This window comes from Metopolophium dirhodum, chromosome 1 (genome assembly GCF_019925205.1).
Source record: "Metopolophium dirhodum isolate CAU chromosome 1, ASM1992520v1, whole genome shotgun sequence".
In the NCBI taxonomy this organism is placed as follows: domain Eukaryota; kingdom Metazoa; phylum Arthropoda; class Insecta; order Hemiptera; family Aphididae; genus Metopolophium; species Metopolophium dirhodum.
Genome location: NC_083560.1, coordinates 92625347 through 92646403, shown reverse-complemented (window position 1 = coordinate 92646403; position 21057 = coordinate 92625347). Strand labels below are relative to the sequence as shown.

At 27.8% G+C, this 21057-nt stretch overlaps 1 protein-coding gene across 1 annotated transcript in view; it reads right to left on the bottom strand.

The window, feature by feature from the left end:
• Positions 1–18531: 18531 nt before the first annotated feature.
• Positions 18532–21057, bottom strand: part of LOC132935700 (uncharacterized) — an 81863-nt gene continuing 79337 nt past the window's right edge. The window contains exon 5 of the mRNA XM_061002315.1: positions 18532–20504. Within this exon, the coding sequence (XP_060858298.1) occupies positions 20120–20504 (385 nt within the window). The 3' untranslated portion in view covers positions 18532–20119. The remainder of the gene's footprint in view (positions 20505–21057) is intronic.

Here is a 21057-nt window from a genome sequence, read left to right as displayed (position 1 = left end):
CGTTTTGATGTTCAAATTCTTCCTCGACGAATATCCTGGCTTCATATTCTGATTCTGCAGTTGCAATTATTTTTTCGAACTGTTTCTCAAAATCTATAAACCAATGGAAGTTGCAGACATTATAATTTGCCTGTGTATTTCACATGAGGTATCTTCATTCGTCACTAAATTAGTTCCATCAGTTTCGTTCGTTATTACAATAAACAATGATAGAAGTAGTGCATGTATTTCAATGAGAGATTGAGACTTTATTAATACACCTATTGAACGTAAAATAATCTCTCACTCTTCGAGAAACTATTTTTAATGACGGCCATTTGCTACAAATTTTAACGAAATGTGCTACATCTATTCGGACAAAGAATTGAGGTACCCAATATGTATCATGGTCCAATTTTTAGGAAAGTAGGTACAAGAAAATACTAAATATAATTTATTTATGTGACTATACCTAACACTAACAAAGTAATATATTTATAATACCTAATATTGTTTTTACCAAGCCTATAACTTATTATTTATATATAATTTTATTATAAAAAATAGGTTATTAAAATTCTATATTATGTGTATAGCAAATACAGAGATTCTTTGTTTAATGTCCAATTATTTAACATACAAGTATTTCTATTAACTTCTAAGTGGGACCAAGAAAATATAATACGCCTACAGTCAATTCCATACTAAGTACACATTTGAGCTTATACAAGTTATAGTCGCAGCCTGGAAAGTAATCCATATACTAGCGCGTTTTAGGTTTTGACAATTTTTCCAATTTCCAGTTAATTGTTTATAAGTATTAGTTGTTAACATTTAATATTTTGATGAATTATTTTGAACACTGTTACCTTAGATTACTCTTTGTCTAATTCATGCGGACAATGTCTGTCCGTACAGAAAAAAAATAAGTAAATTATACTTATTATATAATTAATTTTACAGTTACAGTGTATTATTATTAGAAAAACTATGAATGGGAATTTGTTAAACGGACCTAAGTTCATTTATGACCAAAAATAGTTTTTATTGTAAATAGTAATTTATCTTCTTATGTAAAATTGTATGTATGAAATTATTAAAAGGTGGGTACCTATTTATATTTTATTATAACTTACATTTTTAATGTGCCCAATATATCTACTTAAAAAAACTAAACTAGGTTTATGTAATATATAAAATACAAAAAATGTTTTAAAATAATAGGAGGTAGTTATATTAATTTATGAATAATTCATTTTTAGTATTTAGTTACCACCTTACTTACTATTTAACATTTAAATTTAAAATAAATTTTGATTTTATTCCCAATATAATTTTAATTAGTTAATATAGAATGCATTAAAATCCATAGCATTGACAACTAACTTGTTTGAAAATTAGATCAATGGAATCATATATTTCAAATACAGCATATGGCATAAATAATGATTGGAAAATGGTAAATTTTATGTTAATTACTGAAATAATGGACGAGCGCCATACAAGTATTAATCTTGAAGATAAACTTATTTACATTATGAAAGAATGAGATATATATAATACAACTTGATAAAATAACTCATATCAATATGATAACGCCGTTGAAAAATGCCATTGTTTCTATGGCACCTGATATTAAAAGCAGAACATGTTGAGCCTATTCCTTACAATTGTGTATTAATAAATGTTTAGAAGAAAAGAAGATTAAGCAAATATTTGTAACTGCATCGTCGATTGTTTCGGATTTAAAACATTCATCTATGCATATTTTATAGCAACCAAAGCACTCCAGTTAACTCAGAAAAATACTAAACAACCAAAAAAAAAAAAATTTATCCAATATCTGTAAATTCAAGATGGAATTCTGTGTATACTATGATTGAACGACTTATTGAAGCTAGACAATGTGTAAGTACCTATAGAACTTAATGACCACAAACAGAAACACTGCAGTCTGCAATTATTTTGGAGCTCTATTAGTGTAAATGGGAACTATTGGTGTCATGTATGTATAATGAGTAATGATACAATCTTTTTAAAAAGCATAGTTCATATTTTTTTAAATACCAATGATTCTGACCTATTAGAAATTAAGATATTAAAAAAATCTTTGATAATGGACTTTAAATCAAGAATTTATGAAACAGGTATACAGAGATGTACTGGCCTAATATTATCTACCTAATGTAGTATTTATTGTACAACTACATATTGGCATATTGCTATATGTTATATATTAAACAACAAAATATTATGTGAATAATGAGTTTTATTATGTTTTTTTTATTAGGAAAATAGATAAACACATACATTATACATAAACAAAATTAGATAAAATTAAGAGCACAACAATGATTGAAAATTTTGTTTACTCAAAATTCAAATACAAACATTATCAATTTTCTTATTGGAAAGTTTATGATTGTGGATGATTCTTCTAGTTCTATTGTTCATTATCCATCTCCAAACGAACCAAATAAATAATTATTATAATAATGCCACAGCCAATCAATCATACACCAGCTTCAACATTAAAGACAAATAATGTTTTAAAAAAATGTGTTTATTTCACAACCATCAATTTTAACAGTAGGTAAATAATTTAATACATATATAATATACCTATGTAGTATCGTATATTATGTTATATGCATATATCTGTTATTATTTTGCAAAGACCTAGATAAATAACTTCATGTGATAATCAAGTTAAAGTAACTATTTATTTAAAACACATTCTGTTCATAATCTTAATTTTATCTATATGTATCTTAATATAGATAAACATTGAATTTTAAATTGATTTTCAGGCTCAACAAATCAAAAACAATATTAATAATTTATTATTCTATCAAAAAAATTAAATGAAAATGGTGGTATGTTACTGTTAGAATATTATGATACTGTAGTCGTTTGTCCTAATTATTTTGTCTTTAAATTTTAACACGGCATCACATACAATTGAAGGTGGTAGTGCAGGTTTTCGAACAACCATTTTAATACAATATAACAAAAAAATAATTTTTATAAAATTACACTCAAGATATATAAAAATGCACACTGCAGACTGTGAAACGTACACTGCAATCTGTTGTCTGTTAAAATGTCACAATAACAATAAAAATTAAATTAAACCAATAAGAACGATGGAAATTAAATGAAATGTATAAATAGAACTTATACTGATTAAGTGATAAATATACTCCACCCGAGATAAGAACGTACCTCGTTGCGCAGGCGGCGACCGGTTTCCCACTCGCAACCTAGTCATAGATATAAACATAGTATAGTTATAGTCATAAGCCCAACCTGCACGTGTCAACCTATTTTGGTTATATACAGGTATGCTTCGCCGCCATTTTTCGACTAATAATTACACGTGAATACGAAATTTTCCCCTTTTATTTTATCATTGAGTCACAAAATGGTGGCGTAGCATACCTATGGTATATAGAGCCTTATTTTGTTCTGCCTCCCAGTAACGTTCTTATTCCGGACGGAGTATACACACGATTTATTTGAAATATTTTTCGTACATGACATATTATTACTATGTATTTTATGTAATTAAAAATAACTTTCTTTGTGTAATAATATGTTTATAGATATAAGTTACCACAAAATATAAATTATACGTGTCTGTAATTTATTATCTTGTATTTTCATATTAATACAAATGTATTATTGAAGTGAGTACTTCATAGGCAATATCAGACCTCCTTACGCTGTATCAAATCCTTGAGTTATTGACGCACGTTGACAACCTTTGCCGACGTAAATGTCTAATCATATTTTTTTGTATATAATATAGGCAGTCAACTGCCATGCTTATAGAAAATAATATAAACATGAATTGATGAGTGGGACATCCGACATAACATGTATTTAAGTGTGATTGAAGAACATACAAAGATTTTTATGGCGAGGAAATAACGTGCGAACTCCGTGTCAGGACGTGCAAATTCGTGTTAATTACGTGCTAAATATTGACACAGGAAAAAGTTTTAAAATCGCATTATTTCACTTTTTTGGGGTTCTGGGGAAATTTGTAAAAAAGAAAATGCGATTTGTACGGCGGGGAAATGACGTGCGAACTCCGGGTCTGGACGTGCAAATTTATGCTAATTACGTGCTAAATATTGGCACAGGAATTAATTCTGATTTGACTTTAGTTATGTTTGGCGGATATTTTAAGATTAGATTTTTAGATATTTTAAAAAGAGCAAATTACGAATATAGTCGTGCAAATTCATGCTAATAGCATGCTAAATAATTGCATGACAATTTTTTTATATTTTGAATGTGGGGGGGGGGGGGGCAGAGGAACGTACGTGATAATTTCTGATGTTAACAGAAACACTATATTATATTATGTTTGCAGAAACCACCAATAAATTTGCACATTTTTTCAATATCAATATAAACTTACCTCCACCTATTGTGAACTAAGAATGAGTATATGAAGTGTTATTACGTTATGGTCGTTATGTAAGAAAAAATGTGTTTCAACCATAATTGTATAACCCACTGGCCAGATTAAATATGATAACCAAAATGGACGAATTAAAGTAATTAAAGCACAATTTAACTTTTAATTGTAACTTGTAACTTTTGTATAAAGTCAGATGAAAAATAATTGAATTAAAAATGAGCAACTTTACAAGTCACAAAAGTAACTGATTTACATAACTTAGTTACATGTAACTAGTAACTATAATTTGCCCAACCCTGTATACACTATGTCATTGACACATGGGTAATACTTAGTTACAAAATATTAAGGAACAATAAATACTATACATTTTCATATAAATTATACTACGATATATAATAATAATAAAAAATATATTTATTTTAATAGTTATCAACTATTATTATGAGAATCATTACAGTTATCTATGTATTACCTATATTATCTATATCTAAAAGCGTAACTTCTGACTTTTTTTAAAAAAAAATAGCTATTTTAATTGGAAAGATTTATTTCTTAGATATTTCTTAATTATTTTCAACCATAAAAAGGTCTTTCAGGCAGGTACTGCCGACGAAACTGGTATAGTAGGTAATTTAAATACTAAAAAAGCTTATATAATTCATAAAATGACATTTCATTTTGCATTAGAAATGCATACAATTGTAAATAAATGTTTATACCATTAAATTTAATTTCAAGGTGTCTTATTGATTTTAAATTAATTGTAATATGAATTTAGTGTACCTATCAGCATCAAATAGTTATTATATAAGCTAGTAGTTAGGGAATATTTTCTAACGTATTTTGCAAAAAAAATTATAATTTTGTGATGCAAATGCACTAATTCCCATTAACACAATTTCTTTATCAGAAAATCTATTATTGAGTTCAATATTTATTTTATCTACAATTGGCAGATAAAATATATAACCTTTAAAACCAGTTTCAGAATTTAACATATTGTTTTAAAAATTGAATTCAACTAAATGTTTTTCTTATTTTTTTATAGAAGGCTTGTAGCCTGAGGATACTTAATATCTAATTCACTTGTAATCAATTTATAATCATTGTTATTGTTTAACTTGGTTTCATAATCTTGATTATCGTTCATGGGAACGAACATGAAAATATTTTGAGGTTATAGAGGTCTTAATACAAATAGATATATAATATATTTATTGTATATAATTTATGATAAGACCTCTGCCAGAATGAGAGACAATGTTAAAAAGCAGTCTTTCTCTCTTCCCCATTCCCGCATACTTCCCTCTATTTTATAAATGTAGCCATGACCTATCCATTCTAATATCTATGATGTCAACTTGAGAAAGTAAGTAATATTGACAACAGTTAATGAATATATAAATTTAAAGTCTATACTTTTAAGTAAGCCAATAGCTTCTAATGAATGCAATTTTATGTAATAATAAAAACACAATTTCTAAGGTAGCTTTCATAGCTTTACATATTGTATGAATTTGAGACGACTATTTTACAATATCTTAAGTTAAACAAGTTTGGTTGTTAGAATTTAGTGTTGTAAGCGCCAACTAATTAAATAATATAAATAATAGACAGTATCATATTCGTAATAATAATAGGCCAATGAAGCAAATGAGCTGAGGCAGAACTTTGAAAAATAAAAATTAAAGACAGTGCTTAACTGTGGTAGACGGGAAGTTCGCGTTCTTGAGCGAGGTCCGTGTGTTTTAAGCGACTTAAAGAGACTCGTATTTTATGTGTTTGTTTATGAATAATAAAATTGTTAAATTTCAATAGTTTGAATTATCATCTTATTTGGTGTACCAACGAGGGATAGGTATACGAGATTGACGCCCATCATAATTTGTTATCCACTACCCGAATTCCTTTTTATCATTTAAGTTTTTGTTTGTTTGTGTTTTAATTTGTTTAATTACAAGTAATTTATTGTGTGTTTTACACATATAGCGTTTTGAACATTATCCATTCATATTGAACTTTCACGGCCTGAAGACTACGATAAATTGAGTCCATCATTTGGATACACGTTCGAGATAAATATTGGTGTATGGCTATATTTTGTTTGTAAGCGATTTTATATATTATATTTTATATTTTACGCATTTTTCATTAATTAATATTTTTTTTTTGTGTTCATTAATTTATATTTTAATTTCAGTAGGAGTAGTAATTATTTAGTTAGTTTTTGCATTATAATATATTAATTGATCTAGTGGTTTACATTTTCTGATCATAAACTCTTAAACAATTTTTCTTAGAATTCTTACTAATTTAAATTTATTTCGGGATTTTAAAAATATTTTAATTTAGGTACCTATATAATTTTAGTTAAAAGCTTTTAGTTATAATTAAACACATTTAATATACAAGTAGAGAATTAAGATTACCTATATCTTCAATGTTGATTGAGTAGGTACTAGCTAGTTTAATTTAAACTACTCAAAGAAGAAATTAATTTGTATAATTTTTATTTTATATATTCTTAATAATAAGAAAATTAAAACTATTATATATGAAGTAGTTTTTATGTGTCATATTTATCTATTTTATGTATAATAATAATTAGTTTATTGCATTTATAGATGTGCCAATTCAAAAGTTTGATTTCTATTTGTATTTAATTTTTTTTTCTGAATTTATTAAAATGATACATTGATTATGAATTATTTGTATTATTTTATTTTATATTTATAATACATTTTATTATTATAGCTACAATTATTATTATGAATTCATGTGTGAGAGATTATTAACTTAATGGAAAAAGAAATATGAGTGCATATTATATACATCAGACATTTAAATTTGGATATAAGTTGAATATAAAAAGATATTAAAAATATATCTGGTGGATGTGTATCTGTTGATATACATAAGATATTTATATTAAGGTATAAGCTGAATATAAAAATATATTTATAATATATCTGATCGATATATACGTGTTGATATTAATTAAATGTTTGTAATTGGATATTAGTTTAATATTAAAATAATATTCATAATATATCAATTCTATATCTTGTCAATATATAAATATGGATATAAATGAGATATATTTATTCTGATATTTATCAGATAAAAAAAGTTGGTTCATAAGACATTAATATAATATCTGGTAGATATATTAAGTTTTGTAGGACAGTTAATAAAGATATTCTGTGGATATCAACATAAAATTAATAATATCTCATTGATATTTATTCAATATGTTTCTGCTATGTGGGAGGTAGGTCATGGAACAAAAAAGAAGAAGAAAGGTCATTAGATAAAGGTGGAACATATACTGTATTGAAGTAACGAGAAAATAAACTAGAGACTCACTCATTAACCGAGCTTTGTAAGTTCTCAAAATTTTCAGAGTGGGGAATCTCATTGTTAGATTTATGAGCTAGGACAAAATCCCAAAACGACCTAGGATTAGATATCAGCATAGACTCAGTACGAGACGGGAAGAAATGTCTCCAACCAATTAAATTAATTTAAGAATTCACAATATATTTTTATATAGAGATCACGGCGGAAGTCATAATAATTATAGGAACGATCGAATAAAGTGGAGACTTTATTCAGCTTTATCATAATACCAAGACCCGGATGATAAGGATCACAAGGCACTGCTGAAGTTACAGCTTTTATGATGTAGACTCTTTTATCGTTGGAGAATACAAGGTCCAAGATACCCCCAAAAAAGTTTTGAATGTCATTGTGTTGGAAAAAATTTAAAAAACGCAAAAGCATCAGGGTCACATTGGACTCTGGGGTTAGAAACCGTATTGTATATTAAATCAAAATCATCGTTGGACCATATAATATCTGGCAAATTGAAGTCACCGCAAAAATGAATACACATTCAGGGCAAAGGAGAAGAACAGATTACACAGTGGATATAAAAGACTTGCAGAAATCCGTCAATTAGGAGGAAAGTACACGAAGCACACTAGCAATTTGATATTATTAAAACTAAGTTTAACAAATAGACGCTCAACATTAGTAGGTGGAGTAAAAATTAATTTAGATATTATATCATTACGGATGGTAATGAAAACCTCTAGAAAAACTACTTGTTAAACTATTTCTATCGTATCTATATATAATATAGTTGGTTAGTTTTAGCTCACTGTCATAGAAGCTGTCACATAGCCGTTTCAGTGGAACAGATAAAAACATAATCAAAAACAGCAACATTCAATTACAATTAAAATACTTAATTTGGTTCTTAGACCGTGGCAATTTTGATTAAAACCTAAGAGAACCTGGTTACAAGTACATACATCACTACATAACCAATAATCCTTATAATATTATAATTATTAACGCGTAAATAAACAGAAGGAACACAGCTTGACGCATGGGCGTAACTTGGGCAATTTTAATGAGGAGGGGGTAACTTTATTTTATGTCAATATATCGTATACTTAAAGATATTTGGAGACTAAATATACTTAATCACTGGAAACTGGATAGCATAAAATAATAATATTATTATCTAAGCTGAATCTTAATTGTAGTAGGTATGTTAAAATTAAATGACATTATGGAAAAAGCTTGATAAGATGATGGTTTATTCAATAAAAACATTCTGCATTTCTATATTTTCCTATTACTTTATTTTTGCATAAAAAGGAATTTATTCCGAAGTCCATAAGTCATAACGTTATAAATATAATGTATAATATACAATATAGGTACATAATATTATAATTTATAGTTATTAGGTATATATATATTTATTTTTAAATGTATCACACTGTGCGTCTGTATATTAATTATAACTTATACAAATAATAACCAAAGTCATACACACAAATATAACATAATAAAAAAGTACCTCGAATTTTACAATTTAATAATTGTTATCAGTTGAAGTTCACAGTTAAACAGTTATCACTTATCACGAATAGGAAAACAGGCTTTCATTTTATCACTTCATGCCTAAGTTCAAATAAACGTGTATCGAACCTCAGTATGAAGAAGGAGGGTTTTGTGAAAACTGCCCATTTCTTCACACTATGATGAAAATATTCTGGAGTTTGTGTGACGAGACTTGATAAAGTTGACCACTTTACAAGAATCATCCAGAACGTTCTTCAAATCAACTGGAAGAGGTTTCGATGCAAGAGCTTGTCGATGGATGCAACAATGAGTCCACTTTACCAGGGGGGCTACTGCCTTGACACGTGCAAGGAGACCAGAGTAACAACCAGACATAGATTTACCACCATTAGTACTTAAACCACAACACTTCGACCACTATATACTCTTTTCAGTGAAATAAAAATCAATTGCGTGAAAAATATCTGCACCTGTTGCGCGTTTAGTAAGAGGATGGCATAGCAAAAGCTCTTCTAAGCTTTCATTTTTCTTTAAATACTTAGCAATTACTAACAAAACAGCTAATTAGCTAATTGTGCGACATAAGTACTCTCGTCAACTTGAATGGAAAATAATGGACTGTCATGGATATCTTTTAGTATTGTCTCTTCAATATCATCAGATATGTCTTTGAGTCTACGACTGACTGTATCATTTGATAATGGGATAGCATTTATTTTATGGACATAGTCTTCTCCAAACATACAAGAAACTGTGTCTTTAATGCTTGGCAAAATCAAATTTTCGCCGATAGTATGATTTTTACCACTTCTAGCGATACGATAACTAATTTGAAAAGAAGCTTCGACAGCATTTTCGTTAGCACTACCTGTAGAAAGGTAAGTACGCGTATTGCATTTATTTTTATTTTCTAGCAAACGTTTGAAAAAACTGATATTTTTGTCCTTTAAATCTGAATGTTTAGTATTTAAATGACGAGTTAGTAGTGAAGGCTTCGTACTGCCATTACATAGTACTTCTCCACAAACAACGCATTCAGGTCTAGCGATATTTTCAATCAAAACAAATGAAAAACCATAGGACAGATATTCTTTACTATATTTCCTTATCTTAGTATCACTAACCTGTGGTAATTTTTTCTTTTTTTTTCTTTCATTACAAATTAATTATAGATGATTTTTCACTTTTTTCACTGGAAGATGGTAAAGCAATATCTAAATTTTCATTATAAACATTTTTTACGACGGACTGTGGTTTAGATTGGTCTTGTTTATTTAATATTTGTTCATTATTAGAATTAGAAGTACTACTAGACTGTGGTATTGGCTTTTCACTTTTTTCACTGGAAGATGGTAAAGCAATATCTAAATTTTCATTATAAACATTTTTTACGACGGACTATGGTTTAGATTGGTCTTGTTTATTTAATATTTGTTCATTATTAGAATTAGAAGTACTACTAGACTGTGGTAATTGAAGAATTCGCGACATTGACCCTCGTTGTTTTTTTATAAATTCTTCTTTTTTTTGTTTTTTATTCTTTTTTGGTGCCCAGAGGGATAGGAACGAAATTTATCGCGACCGTGACTGTCCATAGTAGATTGGATAAATAACTAAAAATAACGAAATTATTTTACTGATTGCTAAATATCGATTATTTATATAATTATATATTTATATGTGAACATCTATATATTTATTATGACTACATAAGATACCAGAAATATCAAATTTACCGTAAAATTAAAACCAGTCTTGTAGTTAAGACTTACAGATCAAGCCGATTTAATATTATTTCAACGAAAACAATAGTATTTTTATTGATGCCAAATTGTTGTGAAAAATAATTAAATATGTGAATCTTGTGGTATTTAAATACAAGTATTTATATTATGTTAAAAATACTCTTAAAAAGTATTCAGAATGTTTAAAAAATACATTAAAAACATTGTATTTAGAATAGGTACCAAAAAATACTTCAAAAAGTATTTTGATACACGTATTCAAATACTTGTATTCGAATACTTTACAAGACTGATTAAAACAAATAAATTATAAAATTACTTACTTAAGATACAAAGAGCTACGTTGAAATATATATGAATTTCTTTAATAGCAGTCCGCACTCCTGCTTCGCTATCTTCAAAATGAAGAAGTAAAAATATAAAATAAATATGTTCTAATGTTATAATATGTTATATGAAACAAAAATTATACGTCGTCGCCCGTCGGCTGTCACTCGAATTTTCCTGGGAATCCGATAACAAATCTACCCGTATCACTGTTTAATCTTTATCGAATATTTTACGTATTTTATTTATATCTCTCGTAGAAAGTAGGCAACTATTAGTATATATATATATATTATACATGTACATATTATTAGCTACATCAAATGCGATAAGCCAATAACGACGATACAACCGTCGAGCATTTTAGTTTTAACAATCATTATAAAAATATAAGATCAATATATAAAAATAATAATATAATATTAATACAAGATTTTTTATCCTACTAAAATATATTTTTTAAATTTAACTTTGCTCATTTTATTAATATTTGATTTTTTTTATTAAACATCAATTTTTTATTCAATTGATTTTTTATACCATTTAGGTTTCTTAGATATAGGTTTTTTTTTCTACCTTGGTTTTTTATTTTAACTAACCTTTTTTTATTGAAATTACATTTTATTTTATTTCAGTTTTTATTTAGCTGATTTTTTATTCTAATCAATTTTTTTATCCTATAAAGGTATTTTTTTAATTTAACTAGCCTTTTTTTTATTAATTTTTCGACCAACTTCTATTTGGGAATAAATTAGGGAGGAATGACTTACAAATTTTGAATTCACGCTTACAAATACTTACAAATTGCGCATAACGATTTGGAGTAGTCAAAAACTTTTGATCAATTGATCTAATGAAACGATAAGAATTCTGAAAACTAAATGGGATAAAAAATCAATTGAATAAAAAATTGATATTTAATAAAAAAATCAAATATTAATAAAATGAGCAAAGTTAAATTTAAAAAATATATTTTAGTAGGATAAAAAATCTTGTATTAATATTATATTATTATTTTTATATATTGATCTTATATTTTTTTAAATATAACTTGGCTCATTTTATTAATATTTGATTTTTTAATAAATAAAAATTTTTTATTCGACTGATTTTTTATCCTTTATAGGTTTTTTAGATTTGTATGGAAAATAAAAGGAAAATTAATAAAAAAAATCAGTTAAATTAAAAAAATATCTTAAAAAGATAAAAATTTTAATAAAATAAAAAATCAGCTATATCTAAATAAAAATTTATATTAAATAAAATGTAATTTCAATTTATTGTCAATTTTTTATTCAACTAGTTTTTAATCTATTTAGGTTTTTTCGATATACATTTTTCTACGTTGGTTTTTTTAATTTAACGAACCTTTTTTTTATTGAAATTACATTTTGTTTAATATCAATTTTTATTTAGGTAGCTGATTTTTATTTTATTAAAATTGTTTATCTTATTAAGATATTTTTACTTAAATTTAACTTGGCTCATTTTATTAATATTTGATTTTTTACTAAATATCAATTTTTATTCAACTGATTTTTTATCCCATTTAGGTTTCATAGATATAAGATTTTTTCTACTTTGGTTTTTTATTTTAACTAACCTTTTTTTATTGAAATTACATTTTATTTAATATCAATTTTTATTTAGCTGATTTTTTATTCTAATCAATTTTTTTATCCTATAAAGGTATTTTTTTAATTTAACTAGGCTTTTTTTATCAATTTAGCGACCAATTTCTATTTGGGAATAAATTAGGGAGGAATGACTTACAAATTTTGAATTCACGCTTACAAATACTTACAAATTGCGCATAACGATTTGGAGTAGTCAAAAACTTTGAAATGCCAAAACGGCCAAGTTTCGCGGAAGTTAGCCGTGATTTAAACTTTTGAGGATAATTGAAAACGGCTGTACTTACAAATTACCAAATTGTGCTTACATTTACTTACAAATGACTTACAAATTATTGACAAAATTTGGAGCCAACATTTTGACATTGTGTGGCCAACTTCACGGACGCCGTATAACCTATGTTGAATTAATGTATAATCTTTACTTGTATGAATAATGTAATTTATTAATTATGTGCCCACATTCAGAACTCTCCCAACACATCTGATTGTTGGAGTTGTATCTTAAGTACGTTTATTTTCATATTATTTTCGAACAATATTAAAGGAAATAAATAACACAGCAGCTGACATATTATATCCTATAATATTATGTACCTATTGTACTTATAACCTATGTAAGATATTATTATTTGATTTATTAATTATTTTGTATTTCATAATTTGTAGTAAAAACAGCCCTTTCCTAAATTCTACATTTCTATTAACTTAGGTCATATGTGTAGCCCAAAAATAATGAGTTACAAATTATGAAAAGTTGGTAACAATTGATTACAAATGAGTTGAGTTACAAAATATTGGCATTGGTGCCGAGTCGATCAGACAAAATCGGGCAGCTGGACCGCTAACCCCTCATTATTAGAACATCGACAGAGTCCAAAAAAGTTAGTTACAAATTATGAAAAGTTAATTACAATTGGTCACAAATGAGTTACAAAATATTTGCATTGGTCCTGAGTTATCGGACAAAGTCAGAGGGCTGACTCGGGAGGCCTCATCAGTAGAACATCGACAGAATCCAAAAGTAATTATTTACAAATTATGAAATTTAATTCCGTTGAATTCTTTTCATTGTAGGAATTCGAAGAACAATAATAGGATTTGTTTATGACAATAAAGTCTTTATAATAATATATTCAAAACAATACCAATTGTATTACTTATTTCATTTTATATTAAAACATGTAAGGAATATACGAATATAATATAATATCATGAATCATAATGAGTATGTTACTATAGTTTTAACAATTAATAAGCAATATAAATAATACGGATATTCATAAAGTATAGGTACCTAATTTGTATAATCTTTTGTATCCATCAATTGATATCCATTGAGTTTATAATATAAGAATTTTAAAACTAAAATTTTTAGCATTATTAACTTAAATGCTTATACCAATAATATAATATTATAATGATACTATTATATATTCACTCTGTTCGCCAAGTAAGTGCTCCAGCATTTTCACTTAATCGATTACTGGATGGAAAGAGGTAATTATTCAACACATCATCCGTTTATCACAATCATTTTTGGACATTTTTGGAGCACTTCCCAAATTTGCTCCTGAATGTTTGAGTTAAAATAACAGTGCAGAACTTTCAAAAGCTATTTGGACTAAAATAATGATCAACAAAATTGAGTAGTATTCCAACAATGTCAAAAAAATAAATGTATGATATAGTTTTATATACTGCTAACTTTATACGAGGGTCAAAAGCTATTTTAGTTGGTTAAGAGGGCTACCTCTTCATGTCGAAATGGCCATAACCCTGGTACAACAAGGTTACAAATTTTAAAAATTCGTTTACAAATTAAGCTTAATGAATTACAAATATTTCAGAGTTATATTAGTTGGTTGGAGGGGCTAGCCCTCCATTTTGAAATGGGCATAACTCTGATACAGCGAGGTTACAAATTTTAAAAAGTTGGTTACAAATGGTTACAAATTAAAAGGAAAATCATGAATTTAATTCCAATCGATTTGGTTAAAGTGGGGGGCTGACGTGAAGTTGGCCCCTCATTGAGAAACTAGGTGTACCTAAATTTCGAACTACGAAGTAACAAATTTTGAAAAGTTAGTTACAAAGTTATAAATTAAAAAAATTAGGTTACAAATATTTTGAAAGTTTTTTAGTAAAGTGGGGGGGGGGGGGCTAACTTCACACGTAATTTTTATTCTATATAGATTTTTTATTAAGGTTTTTTTAAAATTTCTTTTTAGATTTGTTATATTCAATCAAGGTTTTTTAACAAAAATAAATTGTTTTCTTCAGTATACATATTCATAATAAATTAAGATAAGATCTTAATTTGGTTTCAAACTTTATAAATTCCTTAAGTTCATAAGTGCTAATCCCCAGAATTTTCTAGTAAAAAATATAAAATATTTTTGAAGTAAGATAGTATTTTTTTTTTCCATTAAACATCTTCATAAAGATATGTTCGAAGTCAAATATAATTGGAAGATTGTCAAAATGTCATCAAGATATCAGGTATGTAAGTTAATAAAATATTATATGATGTATTGATGTTATATAATGTTATATAAAATGTTTGTTTACAAATTGTTTTATGCCGGTTACAATTAGTTACTAAAAGGTTACTAAATGTTGAAATAGGTCTGATATTGATTGAACATATCCGGGGGCCAACATCATAAACGTAATAGTTTAGCAATTCGCAAACGACAGCCCCGTGTAAGAATTGATATTTTTTTATGTTAAACAATAAACTATGATATTTTTGTAATGCACATAGATTTTATTTTGTACGCCATATCCCGAATATATAGCATTATACTTAGTAATATTATAGGCTGACAGACTTAGAATAGTTTTTTGTATACAATAATTATTGATTTTATATCATTGAATTCAAATTTAGCATATCTATTACGGTGACCCATTCTACAAATTACTATAATAAAGTAAGTATAGAGCAGCTCTGACTTCTCCTGTTAATTTTTTTTAAAGACTTTTAAAAAAATTCCTCACCATGCATTTTGAACATTACGACCGCTGAACTAAATAAAATGATATATAAATTATAATTATGGAAAATTATGGAAAATGAATTATGGGCGGTTATACTTGAGTTACAAATTCCAAATTTGTGGTTACGAATTATTACGAATTGGTAACCTTTCGAACCGTTACGGACCCTGTAATTCGGTTTTTCGAGTTACCTACTGACCCTGGCACCCACAAATGGAAAATGGATTTTGGGCGGTTATAGGTACTGAAGTTACAAATTCCAAATTTGTGGTTACAAATTATTACAAATTGGTTACTAATTTGTGAAGCCGTTTTTGTAACAAAATGTTAACTTTGCAGTGCTCTTAGTGTCAGTGACCTCAAAATTTCTCGAATGATCTTACAATAAGGCAATTTTCGTAGAAGCAGCTGTAGACAAATCAAAACTACGACTATTCGATATCAAGACAGCATTTCTGTATGGAGATCTACAGGAAGAAATACACATATTACAGCCAACGGGTTATGAATACGGGTCGAATAAAGTATTTAAACTTCAACGAAGTCTTTATGGGTTGAAACAAACTCGAAGATGTTGGAACAAACGATTCAAAGATTTATTGAATGCATTTGGTTTACCATCCAGCGAAGCAGATGCGTGTGTATTTATAACTAATAACAATCATATTATTCTTGCAATATTTGTAGACGATGGTTTAACCGCTGCAGATAATGAAGATATAATAGAGTAATTTTAACAGACCTGAAAACAGAGTTTGAAGTTAAAAAGGGCAATTTAGATTTTAGAATATTTTCTAGGTTTGCAAGTAAACATAATGAAAGACGGGTCATTATTTGATGTACAAATAATGATTTGTACATCAAACAAATTATGCATGTAGCAAAATTAATAAAATTAATATGTTTGATGTACAAATAATGATTTGTACATCAAACAAATTATGCATGTAGCAAAATTAATAAAATTAATATGTTGGATGCTAAGGAACTTTCAATTCCGATAGGCTAGTCACATACACTCTTGATACGTGCACACGCGTGCTTACAATGATCTAATACTAATATTTATTGTATATTTTAACAATTATTTTTATGAAAAGTATAGCTGGACATATTTAGATACGTTAATTTACAAAACTATGCGATAAAGACCATATTGTAAGTTAAAAAATTAAATACAAATTACAAGCAGGCTACATTTTTAATAAAATATTATTTATTACAGATAAATTGTATATATATTTATTATTATTATACAAACAACAATATTGAAATGCCTAGGTATCTATGTGTTTTATAAATTTGATTAAGTAAGTATATCAAAATATGTATGTCAGCCTCTCCCTTTTATTAATTTAACATACCTACCATCGATCAATTTTTATGGTAAATTAATTAAACTAAATTTATAAACATCGATAATCAATATAATGATTTACATCAATAAGTTAGACACCTTATTTAATTACCTATTATTAGTTATCCCCCTTAAATAATTGACCAATGCAGGTACCATGAACTATACAAATTTCATTATTTTGATATACCTATTTGAATAAATAGATACTTTACAATTCTTCAAACATTAATAATTATTTTTAACACATACATAAATAGGTATATTATACATGCTTATACCTTAAAATTAGATTTAGTAGTAACTATACTAACTAGTAATAGCAAATTTTAACGATAAAGGCATCCCTTCGTGAAAACCGAGTTCTATAGTTTCATAAAACCATAGAAGAGATATATATTTCTTGAATTAAAAATTGAAATCACAAATATAAATGATATTTCAAGAAAATATATTTAAATAATAAAAAATAAAAACGATAAATAGTTGATTACAATAAACAAATAATTAAAAATCCTACACAATTATTTTAAAGGATATGTACAAAAAATGTATCGTGGATTGTTTTAGTATCATTTAAACAAATAGTTACACTTGTGTTGGTATTAAAATATCTAATATTACACAATTTTGTCTCAAGTGGTTTCCGCTTATAATATCTAATAACCTGACGTTCGATATGGATACACCGTATACATAGATCGAATACATTTAAGATTTAAATATATTTAAATAGTTTATAAAATAAAATAAAACAAAACAATAAATTAACCAAGTAGGTATATATAATTATAATACAATTTGATATACTAAACCTAAACCTAATGTTGTAGAAACGAGATTTACCTGACTATGGAATTTAATTTCATAAAATGTACAGAGGTGGGATAAAATGATGTATATTCTACCCACTAGTAAGTGGGTAGAATATTATAATTGTATAAAAGTATAAAACGTGATTTTCTGGAACTAGGTTTTATCGTTAGTAAATATTACAACAATATTTATCCAATCTTTTTAATAATTATATTAATCGCGCATAGTACAGTATGTTAGGTACCTGCCTATCATGCAAATGCTTAGTATATATCATAAATATAATTTCAAGCAATACTAAGAACTACTACTATACTACTCGTACTCGTACTTACGTAAATGTCTAAATAGCTACCTACAGTACGGTCCACGAAAACGTGCGGGTGACCGCTGCGCGCCTCGTGGCAATTTTGCGTCGGTGGTTGGTAAACTATTTCCCGCTAAATTTTGAAATTAATCGTGTACACACATATATGTATATTGTACAATGCGTATATTTTTTTTATAAAATGTATATAATTGTACTCAATTAAAAAAAAATTACCGTACATAAATTTGAAAACTGTTCCTACATATAAAACATTTGGTTGCCTCACCGGTATTGCAGCCGGCATGCCGCGCCAGCTGCAACACCGGCAGTCGGCACGGATCATATGTTGAGGTACACTGGCTTTCAGAGAAACCCGCACGTTTTCGTGGACCGTACTGTAGGTATATATTCTGTAGGTAGTCAATGTCAGTGGCGTTCTTTTGTCAAACAAAGCGAGTAAAAATATTACTTAATTGAAACGTTTTCAGTGGGACCCCCATTTTCTTCTTGAAGAATAAAAAAAATAATAATCTATAACTATGAAGATTTAAAGTTTTTATTAATAATATTATTAAGATAGCTAGATAACCTATTACGTAATAATAGATACCTAGTGAACTTAAAAATCCATAACACTTTTTAACGAAATAAAAAAAAGGATACTAATACATTATTTAAATACTAATTGAAAAACTTACACGAATTGTCGCACGGCTATACTAATGCTGATCACAAATTAACGAAATTATATAAGAAAAAAATGCTTTTACAGCGGAATTAGCCGATAATGTTACAGTATAAGATTATAATTCTAAATTGTATGACAAAAATAACTAAAAGAGTAGAACTTTGCCTGAGCAATAGGATTATTATTTTTTCACTTAAACGAATAAAAATGTTCAAGTTTCAAATAAAGGCTTTGAGAACAATCATCTATATTTTGAATAAGTAATATAGACGATATAGTGTAATTGAAAAACAAAAAATACATGCACTGCCAAATTTCTATAGTCTTTTTATGAGTTTTTAAGTAGGATTAATGATTATAGACTCTGTAGTGTATTACAATTATGGATTTGTGGCATCCTTATTTATTGGTATATTTAAAGAAGTTAAATAGGGAGGATAAACTTATGTTTATTAACTTGTATTTAACTATTGTTAGTCACGCCCATAAAATAATTTTTAAAAAATCTTATAATATAATAATAGGTAATTTAATATAGTACCTATTTAGGTACCTATACCTACATCCGTATCAGATCAACCACCGAGAAATTCCGAAATGTAATAATCACGGCACCTCCTATAATATATAATATGTAATATAATGACATAGTATACCAAGAATATAATAATAAGACGACTAAATTCGCAGTTTCCGTGCGGTGTTGATCGTGACCCTCCCCATACGACCCTATCACCGGCTCCACGCCACCCAATACTTGTTCTGCGGGCGCAGTTTAATTTTATTTACATCAAGTAATTATAATAATATTACGTAACCTACATTAAGTTATATAAAAGTTAATAAGTTACATTAGTTTTCGGTCATAAGCATCCGCGATATACACAATACCTAGGTATAGTATATTATAGTATAATCGGTAATTGATATCCGCCGATGGCTGAAAATCATTTATAATAACTGTTGTCCCAGGATATCGGTGTCCGGACGGTGGAGGCGTACTCGCTGACGGCCGATTCATATATAGAGGCGGCCTCGCGGTTGCCCCGCGACCTGTACGTGGCGCACAGCCAGCACGCAAATATGACAAACAGCTGGAGCACGACGAACGCGACCAGCATCAGTGCGAACGCGTATGTGTTCCAGTATAAGGTGTTCTGGTCGCCTGTTGTGCTGGTGGAGGTAGAGGTGCCGCTGCTGCCGGAGAAGTTGATCTCGTGGCCAGGCTCGCCCCGTTGGGCTTCGAATTTGAACTTGTCCTCGATGCGGATCTCCTGGAATACCACTTCGTCGGTTTGGTTGCCACCGCCGACGCTACGTCTGCGGCGCCGCCTGTCAAAAGAAAGAACGGGATCAGTTTTAAATCCAGCGAAAAAAACAAAGACTTAAAATAGGGTGCAGCCGCATAGCCTGTCACCGTTTTATTTGGCTGACTAAAAATTAAAAGGGCCATAAGCGTGATACGCATACATCGGTGGAGCTTAGTCCCATTCAATTTATTATTTTAACCCTTCACAAAAAAATTGTATACTCATATTATATAACAATAATATTATTATCTACTTTATTATATTTGCCATCATCTAGTTACGCCTATGATCCTATGCTTAGTATAATTCAGTTTACGTTTTTGATTATAATTATTTAAAAACCAAAGTAAAAAACTTAGATGAGAGACTCATAATAAATAACCACTTAATCACAAAACGCAGTATTACACTGTCTATATTATGAAAATATGAACTTTTGTGTACCTATTGTAAAATAAATACCTATGGTAATTCCTACCTCGTACATATTAATGCATCTACATTACATTCACCATCATCTTAAAAACCAACGTTTAATTTTTAACCAATAAAGGATAGAAGATGAACTACATTGA